Below are 13,633 nucleotides of genomic sequence, written 5' to 3'. Positions count from 1 at the left end.
CCCAACCAACATTTTTTACATGGCTAAGTTACTGTATATACAATGGTTGTTTCAGTACAATTTAATTGACTATATGTCAGTTAAATGTAATGCAATGTAACCTAGACATGTAAAAAAAACAAAACTCACTTTTTGAGTCCCCCTGTGGCTTAGAGGCTAAGATGTTGACCGTAAACTGCAACATCCTCAATTTGAGTCTGGCTGGGGACACTTGTTGACTCTTTCTCTCTCCATTATTTCCTGTCATTTATCTTCTGTTGCTATCTAATAAAAGACATTAAATGTCCCCCCAAAATAACTTTTTTTTTCCATTTTGACTTTTCAAACAAATTTAGCCCACCCTAACCCAAATTCTCAAATCTGTAGCTACATAGAAGATTAAGTGAATAAACAGTATGTTTGGTGAATATAAGAGGTTGTTTACACTTGGTTTTAAAATGCACATCAGTGAACACAAGGGGACAGCCGTTCATACCAGTGTTTATGATATATGTGTCTCCAAGGTGTCCAGCTGACCAATTGTGTTCAAATTTCGTTACTGCCTATGTCACTTCGGCTAGAAGGTCAAATGGCCCCATGCACAGTTATTACGTCAGTCTGCTGCTAGACAAACGCCAGATTTGTTTCACACGGGCTAACTAAGAAAACAAAAATGTTTCAATAATTAATATATGTGTACAGGCTATTCCACTTCGTTTACACTTAGTTTTAAAATGCCTCCTTGGTGATCAGATCACAAATGGACAAATACGAGCGTAAACGACCACCAAGACGCATTGTGATCCAATCACTTAAACCACTTGCCAAAGTGGTCTGGGATGCATTTATGTTTTGTAGTGTAAACACTATTGCATCCTCATGCGTCCCCGACAAGGACGTAACAGGAAAATATGACAGTTGGACTAGCTTGTACATGTATATTACTTCTTGAAACATTTTTGTTTTCTTAGCTAGCCCGTGCAAAACAAATCTGGCACTTGTCTGGTGACAGCTTGATGTAATAACTGTATGAAGGGCTCTCTGACCTTCCAGCGGAAGTGATGTAGGCAGTAATGAAATCTGAACACAAGTGGTCAGCTGGACACCTTAGAGACACATGATAGACACAGGTGCGATGTGTCTCAGCTGTCAACTTGTGTTCAGATCACTGAAATGCATTTTAAAGGACCAGTGTGTAAAATTTAGGGGGATCTGTTGGCAGATATGGAATATTCATAAGTATGTTTTAATTAGTATATAATCACGTGAAAAGAAGAATCGTTGTGTTCTACAGTAGCCCAGAACGGGCAAACCAAACACTGGCTCTAGAGAGGGCCTTTCATGTTTTTCGCAAGTATCGCAGCCACTGTAGGTTCTCCTATATGCTTGAAAGGGGAGGGGGAGGGCGATGGGTATTCAGTTGGTTGCAATCTGCAACCTCACCACTAGATGCCGCTAAATCCTACACACTGCTCCTTTAAAAACAAGTGTAAACAGCCTCTTAGTGTCTTTTTTCTTTTCCGTGTCTACTTAGTCAAACACGTATGAATGAGTGCATACTCTCCGGGTTCACAATAGAGCCCAGCATGCCTCCCACACAATACCACCATGATAAGTTTACAGTGTGTCTCCCCTGAGACCAGTTTACCCTGAGACCATGACAGCCTCCCAGGCCTCTGTCTAGACACAACAAACGTCTGTCCACACTCGCCCGTTTGTCAGCCCGTCACATTTCCACTCCCTGGGCACCAGGGCAGCCATGCGTGCTCCCACTGTCTAACGATGAGACATGGCAGATAAATAAAAATGGGTCTGCAATGGGGGGTGGGGAAACGGAAACTATTCGAGCGATGCAATCCCAACAAAAGGCCTGAGCGATGAGGAATTCCGTGCCGCAATCACTCACTCACAGCAAAGCCAGAAAGGAGCAGAACAGAGCATGCAGATAAAGTGTTTGTGTGCCGCTCTCTCCAAGTTTCCATGTAATTTAATGTTGTTTAGATAGCGACCGTCTGACTGGCTCTGTGCTGCTCTTCATGGGACTAAAAACAGAGTTGAAGTCATAATTAGCACAGTCGCTTCACAAATAACTTAATATACACCTTCTTGGATGATGCGTTGACAGATGTATGGGGTGGAATCACTTAACGCATTACCCCACACGTGGAGAGGGGAGACACGCATGCACACACTTGATCATCTCCCGCAAATCCAAGGCATTTCATCAAGTGCTGTGAGTTACTGCTTCTCATCTAAGTGAAATAATTGAATTTCCATTCTTTCATGAGCAGTGACGACGTCTCACCACATAACACTGGGCTCTAATTAATAGCCTGTAAGTGACAGATGCCCCTGCTCCTCATGGTGTAGAGTCAAAAGCTGCATTCACTCACATACAGAGACCCACATGTGTGAGCAGCATACTCAGACATATAGATAAAAAGGCGTTCAGCACATACTCAACCCAACACTTACAGTGACACTTGCAGACCTCACACTTTTGTTGCCCTCACACATACAACCAGCATTTGTGTTTCATTAAGCCTCGAGCACAAAGCCTCCACTTGGCGGTTAGTCGTCACACAGACATCTTTGATGTGAGTCGCGGCAGAGACGCATTTGTTTGGCTTTGTAATAAAAACAATATTCCAACTTACATTTCATAATTATGTCTCGGCTTTCAATGGCACCCCTCCCCGCCCTCCTGGCCTAAAAATATGCCTGTTAGGCTCCAAGCCTCCACATCTCTGAGTGCAGCAGTAAAAATCTTGATCAAAATCAGATGGGGACGCACATGAGCAGGGTAACATCACAGCTCCGAGGCCTGTGGAAAGTCTTATCGTAGACCTTGATGCAAACCTCTTTTTAACTCGCTTTCTAACCGCAAATTTTGCAGAGATTAGAACGTCACTGTAGACACCGCGGAGCTTGATGTATTGATGCATTACGATGCCAGACGTTGTGCTTGGATACAGTGACTTGAGTGGTCTTGTATTTTGGAAATTTTAAAATGAATTTCAAATTGCTGCTTAACTTGTATTTAAATAATATTTTCATCTTCAGGAAAGTATTTTTTGAGATGCACTGCATAGTAAATTTATACAGCTGTCTGCCAGGATCAAGGCTGCCATCTACAGTTCAAAGCATAATGTTAATCACAGATAAAAGAATGAAGTAATCCATCAAGAAGATATGTGCCTATAAAAGAAGAGTCTAGGGATTGACAGCTATTAAAAAAACAAATGCAAGTTAACATGACTGATGGGATGATATGTTCACTCCTTTAGTTCAAAATGTCTAATTCTCTGTTGGGAATCACTGTTTTCTTCATTATTTGTGATAAACACAAAGATACAGCAGCACACACATCACTTCATACAGAAAGAGCAAATGCAGCTCAACATTAGCATTCCCTCACACACACTAACCCCTGATTACACACCAATTACATCATAATGACATCAAGTCTATAACTTGCTTGTGTATTTGTCTGTTCAATCTTAATCATGCAGCACACAGCAGCCAGAGAACAGCGAACTACCTTGATTTTTTTTTATTTTTTTTTTACTTCTACTTTTTTTACAAGCACTTGTTTGGGGGTCACAAGATCTACTTAGTCATTGCTTTAGCGGACTAACCAATGATAACACAATGCATCTATTCACCCAAGTCTTTTATCTGTTTTTCTAGATAACGCTATCCACAGATATCATCTTTGTGCGTCTATCTACCATCTAGCTTCGTCCGTGCTTCTGTCTGGCTACAGTAGCCACAATACAGCATCACTATGTCCATTAAGCTCCCTTCCATTCAGATAATCTGCTCAGTTCATCTAAGGCGCTTACGCACACCGGAGATACGTACGCTGGCTGGTATTAGACCATGCTCTGTGTAATAACTTTTGCTAGATTTATGATATGATCACAGCAGTCTACTTGCCTATTGGTAATTGCTTCCAGTAATACCACAGCAATTTGCTTCTCGATTAACGTATCCATCTGCACCGTGGAGACTTTTACAGGCGTCAAATTGGGTGCAGTTAGACTTTTACTGGGGACATTCTTTTCACCATCAGGCCGGCGAAACCTTCAGAGGTGATCCCAACCCTTTTAAGCTTACACTTCAAGTGAAAGATTTAGTGCTGAACCAACTAACACCCCTGACATATACTGTATGTTCTCATATACCTCCTCCTTTTTTCTCAGTGGACCACAATGATACTGCTGTGTTGTTGTTGGTTTACATTGTTTCCAGGGCAACTGTTGTGTCTTTGGATGTTTGGGCAACGAAGAAGGGGGCAATGGTGGTGATGGGAGTATGTGTATCCTGTGGTGTGTGTTGTTGCCGCTGCTGCTGGCGTCAGGAAGTGCGTGCCTTGTCTGCTGAAACTAGCAATCTGAATGGTGGCCCAAGGCAGAGGACAAAGAAACAGTTCTTAGTCATGTTGGCACTGCAATCAGTCCATTGAAACACATGCATGCAACAGGTTACATCATATCAAAACTGGTGACGTAAGTACATTTACTCAAGTACAGAACTTAAGTACAATTTTGAAGTACTTTACTTGGGTACTTCCATTTTATGCTACTTTATCCATCTACCTAACTACATTTTAGAGGCAAATATTGTACTTTGCACTGCACTAAAATTATTTGACAGCTATAGTTATTACTTTTAAAAAATAAAAAACAATGATGAGCTCATACAGCATGATGCATTATAGATTAAATTACCCAACTCTATATAAAAGTTAAAATGAGCTCCAGCTTTACCAGCTGCAACATTTAAATGCTGCTTACACATACTGATAATGTATCAATGAAGATGTGTACTTGACTCCTTTAAGTAAATTTTGCTGATAATACTTTGAACTTAATATAATTAATTGATATACAGTAGATAAAATTACACAACAGCATATTAAAATAGGTAAAATTAGCTCCACCATAACCAACATAAAAAGGGCTTACATTAACACATCTGTACTAATAATATAGTGTGTACTCTCTGTAACTCTTGGCACTTAAAGTACATTTGAATGCAGATACAAAATTATTTCTATCAATTATTTCTACATTTACTTAAATAAATACTCTGAATACTTAATAAAATAATAATAAAATACTTAAATGACAAATATATGGCAAGAACTCTTACGTTTACATCTGCAGTAGACTGTATGTAGCACATGACTTCTTAACACAGCAGTTATTTCACTTAAATTTCAGGATGGTAAAGAATGGAAAGATTGTTAAAAAAAAAGAAGAAGCTTGTCTTGCTTTCCCACGCCTACTCTTTTTTACTAAAAAAGAAACAAAAAAACTGCGGTATCATACTGCATGGATCGCTTGATCAAGGAAGATATACCATCCTCAAACAAAAGAGCCACACACAGGCTTTGTAACTCATCCATCAGGCACTGCTTTATCCTGCACGTATCAAAGATCAGACATAGCTTTATCATGCCCTCATCCTGTAACCATCAAATCTTCACTGTCACTGTGAATCAACTAGAGTGCTACTCTAATGTCCTCCTCTCCTGTTTCAGGAATCATGCAAGAGTGACTAGACATACTAAAAGGGTTTGTGGAAGGGAGTGATGTTACCCTCTGCTACAATAAAAATGTGTGTGTATGTATATGTGAAATGGGGTGTGCTACAACCCTCCCAAAAGGTTCCTAAGTTGATAGTAATGTCTGAAAGTATGTCTAAATATAGGGAAGCCCCCTCTACTACAAAACTGGAGTACAAAAAGATGAAAGCTTAGCACTCATATTATAATTTAACTGCCATCACACCTTAATAAACCCTAGAGAATATGTGTTTCAATGTATGTCAATCACATTTATTCTAAACACATTTTCGCAAAAGCTGATTTCGAGAACTCAGAGGGTACGTCCGTGAAATGGAATACTTCCACCAAGGATGACGAGAACAGTAACTTTACAGTGGGGAATCGGCCAACTCGTTTCATTTACTTACCATAAAATAACACTGCAAGGCCAAAAACAGGGTGTTTCTCCCCACACACTGAACTCCGCTTGTTTCTTATTTCAGATTAGTATAAAATTGTGGTCTTACTACCCGGCGAAAGCTAGAATCTCGACATTTTCCATGGTTTTACAAGAACATATGAGTCATATTCATTTCCAATATGGTTTTGACTGTGGTAAATATTAAGTGCAGAACTAATGAAAACAACTGGGAAAACACGGTGCCATCCCTGAGAGCAGCTAGAGAATCAATAAGACTTAACCTCTAAGTTGATTTTATTTTCTCACTTTGGGACAATCTGAACAAAACAAACCCACCTTTAGCCATGTCTTTGGTTTGGCTACCAGTACTGTAAGCTATTCCAAGAGGTTCTTATTATTTGCTCATAAGCTCCTTATCCAGGTGTTGGCAAAAAGACGCCCAGTTTGGAAATCCCTTCTGCTCAATATGGAAATGGGAATTAGTTATTAACTTTCTTTGTATCTTCTAAGACTGCTTTTATTACACATCCTATTCTCTCACAGAAAGTGTTGTTGTAACCCAGTAGCGCACTCTACTGCTCCTTTCCTGCCTCCCAGTGGATAATTTGCAGCATGTTTAGTGTTCACTATAGCCCTGAACCCTCCTCTGCTCTCCTTTTCTTTTCCTCCGGAGGACTTGACATGCAAACATGACTGATCACATCCTCGCTGTCAGACGTTTTCATTTCTCACCAATACAATTGCTTTCATTTGAATAGTGTGGATTTGCAGCAGCAATCAGCACAACAAGGAGGCTCACAACCAATTAGCAGGTGTGCTGAACAAAGCTACGCTCAACTGACAATAAGACGTGGAGAGACTACTGATGTGCATCTAGAGGCGACATATGTTCCGCTGGGATGAATGTCTTTGATCAGCATTTCACAGTACATGATTGCTTGTATGTGTGTGAAGATAGAGATGTTTGAAAATTTGATATATGTGTAAGTATATGAAAGTGAATGAACATATGGTTAGAGTGGCTGGGATCAATGTGCATTTGTTAGTAATTTGTGTGGGTGTGCAAAGTGCACACTTGCACTTTTCTGCCAGTGTATCTGAGGTAAAAACACTTGTTTTCCAAGTACTTTTATGACCAAGCTCAATGCTTCTCAACAGATTTCACACTCAGCAAATGTAACACCACTTTCACACCACTAGAGGTCATCCTAAGCAAATGCTAAAACAGATAAGATGCCTCTCTTTGTTAGTGTAGTGGCTGCATCACTGCACGTGAGACCATAAGAGCTTCTTGCATGTAGCAATGCGCTATATAGCAGTTGATCATGTTGTTGATGCACATTTACTTTTGTAAACCAGAATTAAGAGATATAAATGCCCCGAAATGGAACAGTAAATTGACACTGTCCTATTTTTAGAATTTGAAAAACAATCTTACTCATGATAACTATAGCTACAGTACACAACACACACACACAACCAATTTGACAGAAAGCACCCATCCCACTGTAGAGTCCTTGAGAGAGACCTTGAATCCCTACCAACTCTTGGAGCTGACCATATGTTTTAACCTTCATGTGGACAGCAGCAAGGAAAAAGATACATGTCTCCTTCAGGGATCAATACGCTATCACAAGATCTCTGCCACAGATCAGTCATCTTTGGTACGCATTTGGTCATAGCCACAAAATTTGTGCCAAGACCCTATTTCTAAATAAGGCTCAGAGATCCTCCTGAGGGTCATTCATTTCTCCAGGTCCACCAGGCCGCCACATGCTGCATGTTAGCATCACTTTAATCAAGTCTGCAGTAGTGGGGTGGGCCATTCGGAGTGACAGTCAACACGGTAGCAGTGGTCCCTGCGGAGAGCACCATGACCAGGCCTTGACAGAGAATCAGGAATGACCTGACTACGTTATTTCCTTTGAATTACTGCCCTGGACCGTAGTGTAAAAGCCACCAGAGGAATATGCCTGGGTTTCAGAGCTAGCTCAAGGAGGGCCATCACAGACCATCAACATCCTGCTTTATGGCTGTATTTATCACCATTATATACTGCTGTCCCAGGTCACAACTGTGTTGAGCTGAGCAAAAGGAAAAAAAAATGGTGTGCAGAATTTGTCTTAGTGGCATTGACGCAGAGACAATATAACAACTTGTAGAGTTTGAAGGTCTGTTTGTTCTCAAACAATTAGCAAATGAAATGAATTGTTGGTCAACTGAGAAAGCAATCACCATTGTTCACAGAATAATGTTAAAATAAGCAATTTTAAAACATCACATTTGGTTTTGGCAATTTGTCATTATCTAACATTTTGATATTTTATACTCTAAACATGTTAAAGAAATTGGTTGCTTAGAGAACAAAAACAAGCATTTGTTGCGGTTCCTGTCTGTGTAACCTGTAGGCCACCCCGCCACACATCAATCGGGAAATGTGACCCTTTGGATGACCCTGATGAAAAGATCCTGCTAACAGGCAGAAGTGCCTCAGTGCTGTGACAGTAGAGCAGAGAGCAAAGACGTAGATAGATTGTGTGTCACCACAAAGCAGCACCTCTGAGGGGACCGGAGAGACACTGAAGGAATATAATTGGGGCCCATCTTATAGACACAAAGAAGTACAAAGAGCAGGATGTGGGTTATTCCTCAAAGAAATACTGTATGGCAGACATTTGTTAGCTAACCTAGAAGGAAGTGAAGGACAACCTGAACTATGGACTATACAAAAGATGACTTTTCACTTTATTAGATGGAGCTTTCAATGAGGCAGATTCTGTTGGCTTATAATGTTTTACAGGTGCAATAAAGTTCATAAGTGATGCTTTCACTCCATAATCTGTGCTGTGTACCTCTGTGAAAGGTGCATACTGTATGTTACAGTGCATGGATAAGCTACTTTACTCAAGAGCATCGCCCCTGCATGTATGAGGATTACTATTCAGCAGAAAAGAAGGGGAGTGCTTTACCACACAAAGCAGTTCAGGCAACAAATTCATTTTGGCGTGAGGCATTACATCCTGCGTATGCACAGTCTGGGTGACGAGCTCTCAGACCCTTCACTGAATAAAGCCAAAACAAGACTTCACATCAGATTTGTTTACACTTTGTCACCTACTCATCCATCTCAAGTCAGCTCATGAAGGAATGTGAACACGCACAAACACACAAACACACACTCAAACACACCAAAAGTAAATCAAAGGAGCTACTTTGTGATTCTTCAGTTGTCAGAGTGAATACCTCGACTCACTGGATGAGAACATCTGGCCAGACTATGTAAACAGGAAGCATAGTTTCCTTCAACAGCTACTACTAAGACTCCTTAGTAGAGCACATAAACTGGCTCATCCAGTCACTACACAGTATGTAGTGGCTGGATCTACAGGTTGAGTTTAGGTGTGACTGAATGTAAGCTACAATGTTTTTTTTTTGTTTTAGCTATCCCCTCTATCTATTAAAGGAAAAGCGCTTTCCCACTTTTACCAGCATGCTTTTCCACAACATCATAACAGCACTGTAAGAGCAACCATTTGTTTTTCCAGCTAAGAAACCTTATCTCAACATGCCTTATGACCTCATTGCTCTCTAGTCTTTGAGAAACTTTCTATCTATACCTCGTCTATGACGAATTTCTGCCACTTCCAATGCTGAAAGTTGGTGCTACACTGATGTGTCTACTAAGAAAACCCTAAAAACCTTGTTATTTATAATTAAAGGATGGGTTCACAATTTTTCAAGTCTGCTGTCCTATGAAATGTATTTAATAGCTTATTTGAGCTAATATAAGGCTTCAGCCATCCAAATTAGTCAAATCAAGTGGCTATCTCTCAAAGTTATAGTCACTTTAGTGCTAAATTCCCTCTTTTTGTTATGATCCTTCCACTGCAGCTGAACTGGAAAACGCTGTCCGTCAAGACCCAAAGAGGGAATTTTTATACTAATAAGACCATAACTGTGGAAGATATCCACTTTATTTGACTAACTCAGATGGCTGAAGCCTCATATTAACTTCAGATAAACTTAAATATACTGTGTTTTGCACAAAACGCAGACTCTAGATTTTGTCCCCCAATGTTCATATGGGCACCTACCTATTGTTTTAAAACAGACTTGACTCCGTTAAAGGTCCAGTGTGTAAGATTTAGTGGCATCTAGCAGAACGGACTTGGCAGAAATGGAATATACTATTCATAGGTATGTTTTCATTAGTGTATAATCCCATGGAAATAAGAATAATTGTGTTTTCGTTACCTTAGAGTGAGCCCTTTATATCTACACAGGGAGCAGGGTACCTTTCATGGAGGCCGCCATGTTTCTACAGTAGCCCAGAATGGACAAACCAAATACTGCTCGAGAGAGGGCCTTTCATGTTTTTCGTGAGTTTCACAGCCGCTGTATAGGTTCTCCTACACGCTTAGGGTGAGGGGGAGGGTATTCAGTTGGTTGCAATCTACAACCTCACCACTAGATGCCACTGAATCTTACACACTGGTCATTTAATGCTGTAGATATTTTAACTGTTTTTACCAAAGAATTTCAATTTTAACTGTAAATATCAATATGGTTGATCAGTTATCTAGTCAGTGCAATAATTAAAATGGAAATAATAAAATGTTTGGTACATCAGACATACAGGTAGTGTACTGTCCTTGTAGTTCAAAATCATTAAAAAGAAGGTGGGATTCTACTCATCAGAACAGATTTTATCATGGAAACTTAGGGAAGATGCTGAAAACACTAATGAGCTCTGCACACAGAATGACTCATCATTAAACATGAAATGTTGCAGCTCAAATTTTTTTTTTCTAGTCTCCATGTGAATGAGACATTAGTCAGCTTTCATGGCTAAGGCAAGGTAATGACAGCAAGCTGTTCCTGGTGAGTGTGAGCTGGTAAGTAAACAGGTGTCGGTCTCACACAGCAACCGAGCATCTGCTGATACACACATTAAGGCGTCGTACACCTGCCTGTCAGAAGCAGCTCAGTATTATGATCAATGGCATTTTATGTTTAACAGAGGTCAAATGAAAAATGTGTGTGAACTGTGTGTTGTACTGTACACTGCAGTGAATCAACATGAAAAGGTTTTCTGTGCAATTGCATTATGTATGTGCATGTAGGTCGGTGGTGTATACATAGGCTTGTGACATACCCAGAAGCTCCATGGCATCGTCCTCGTCCTCCATCTCTTCCTCTGCAACAGAGGGGGCAGGGCTGTGGACTGAATCAAAGGAGTCCTGGGACAACATGGCAGCCAGGAGCTTTTTGTGATGCTGCTGCTGCTCCTTAAGCCCCTTGCTCTTTGTTTCCATCTTCAGGCTGAAAGAGAAATGCAGAGGAAGAGTCATGAATGAAGTGTGAAACCTCATCATCACTTCCATTAAGCATCCAAGTATCAATAGTGAGTCCCATCTCAAAACGCACCTTTTCAAACTGGCATATTCGGTCTGATCCTGATTCTAATGGTTACAACCACATTGAGTTTTGCACTGATGATGATTTTATACCTATCTATTGTGTTAACTTATTATTATATATCCCTGCTTTGTTTGACTTTATCATGTCTTGATACATCGCTGCTTGTCTGCTTGTTTTTAGCTGTGTCTTGTAAAATGTCCTTGGGTGCTTTGAAAGGTGACCATTAATAAAATGCATTATTATTATCATTATTATTATTATTATTATTATTATTATTATTATTATTATTATTATTAAGTATGCTTCAAGCCAGGGCCACGTGAATACATGAATTCACATTACATGTCTGTTAGGTCATCTCATTGATCAGCAAGCAGCACAGCGACGATGCTTCTGCAGTATGAACACACACACACACACACACACACACACACACACACACACACACACACACACACACACACACACAAACACAAACACAATGAGTGGAGGAACCAACTGGAGCAACTTTGATCAGTTTTACAATCAGTAGGGAATTAATCAAACTGTCAAACTGTGTCTCATCAGAACAAATCCTGTAGTTTTTAAAGAATAAAATCAATCTGAACTAGATCTATATCTACACTTTTACACTCAGGTTGACCTTTGAGTCCTGTTCAACAATAAATTCAGACTCTTTCTCAGCGAATAAAAATTAAAACTATCAGTCTTGTTGTCCCGCTTTAACTGAACCAGAGAGGAAACTACAGATAGAGATGGGATGGAAAGAGGAGGAAGATGGCTGGTAGAGTGTGATTTAAGTGCAGGGTGTGAAGGGAGAGGAAGGAGGAGGTGTGTGAGTGGGGGGTGGGGTGGGGTCTGTCTCCCCCAAAAACCCTTGCGGCTTGAATATTGCTGCTAGCAGAAGAGCTGCTGACACAGGAGAAGAGGAGAGGAGAGGAGAGGAGAGGAGAGGAGAGGAGAGGAGAGGAGAGGAGAGGAGAGGAGAGGAGAGGAGAGATATGATTGCATAGACTATTAACCATGTAATGCATATTTATTTGTTTCAGTTGCCTGACAAGGGAACTAGCTAGCCTACTGGAGTTCATTCATTTTCATTGACAACATTATTTTATGCCAGACTAGCTTGCTTGTTAAGCTTAATGGTTGGCTGCTGCCTACTGTAAATTAGGCTGGCTGCTGTATTAAGATGTTTTAATAGTGGTTTCATTTCACAACAGTGACAATGCCGATGCTTAGGGCAAACACTATCTTTACCTGGCTGTCACCAATGGAGGCAGGTCAGGGAGACAAGGGTCATGCTGCCCTGTAGGGTGGTCAATTTGCGTGCGTTAACTGTGGTGAATGTGATGAGGGAAGTTGAAGAGGGAGGGGCAGGACTCATGCGGTCTTGCAGAATTTTAGAACTCAAATGCAATTGTTGGGCTTTACAGCACACTTTTAATTTAGAACAGATGCCATGGGTGAAATTTAAAAACTAAAATATAAAATTCTAAAAAAAAGAAAGAAAAAAAAGTCTTGCAAAAAGGGCACTTATCTACTCAGAGGCCAAAAGGGCAGGTATTTGAGCACCACCAGGTGTCTATCTGTGCATGAACCTGCTTAAAACCTCAACAAAAGCACACTTTACAATAAATATGTTCCTATTGTAATTACATCCTCTCATCCTAATCTTTCCGGCTTGCATCTAAGTAGGCTCAGGCTTTACAGGGAGTACAAAATGTTGTATTTCCCTCATTAGTGTGCAGATGTGTGACTACATTGAAAGTATTTTTCACCACTGGTTGCACTTGGCAGCCATTCCATGGTTGTGTTAGGGACAAAATACCATACGGTCATTTCAAGTGTCATGCAGGTACAGTACACCTTGCTGTTAATGGTTAGCAGGGAGAAGATAAGAAGGGGCAATTGCTCCGAAGCAAACAACAGAGCAATAGTTGTATTACTAACCACAAAACAAATAGCTGCAACATTTAGAGGATGTGAGGTTCAAAAGAGAGTCTGCACCGTGCATGTTTTAAAAATGTGTAAAGGGATATGAGGTGTTCAAAGCATCCCATGTGGTTTTTAGTCAGCAAGAAAGCCAATAATCAAATCCAAAGTATTAAACAAAGATGGGATGGAAGACTAGCAGGAGGAGAGATTAGTTACTGTTTTAATCTTTTAATCATTTAAGTAAAGCAAAGAGAGAGGACGAGCATAAATGACATTTAGAAAAATCTGAATCAATGTTACTAAAATCTAATAATGAATACATA

The 13,633-nt window shown here is 40.2% G+C and overlaps 1 protein-coding gene across 4 annotated transcripts in view; it reads right to left on the bottom strand.

Moving 5' to 3' along the window:
* c21h8orf34 (chromosome 21 C8orf34 homolog) overlaps nt 1-13,633 on the bottom strand; it is a 58,965-nt gene that overhangs the window by 27,229 nt on the left and 18,103 nt on the right. For all 4 annotated transcript variants that reach the window (XM_044338834.1, XM_044338832.1, XM_044338835.1 and 1 more), the window contains exon 7: nt 11,110-11,276. In XM_044338834.1, the coding sequence (XP_044194769.1) occupies nt 11,110-11,276 (167 nt within the window). The remainder of the gene's footprint in view (nt 1-11,109; nt 11,277-13,633) is intronic.

This window comes from Thunnus albacares, chromosome 21 (assembly GCF_914725855.1).
Source record: "Thunnus albacares chromosome 21, fThuAlb1.1, whole genome shotgun sequence".
Taxonomy (NCBI): Eukaryota; Metazoa; Chordata; class Actinopteri; order Scombriformes; family Scombridae; genus Thunnus; species Thunnus albacares.
Note: the sequence above shows the minus strand (reverse complement) of the source record. Positions and strands in the feature narration are given on the sequence as shown.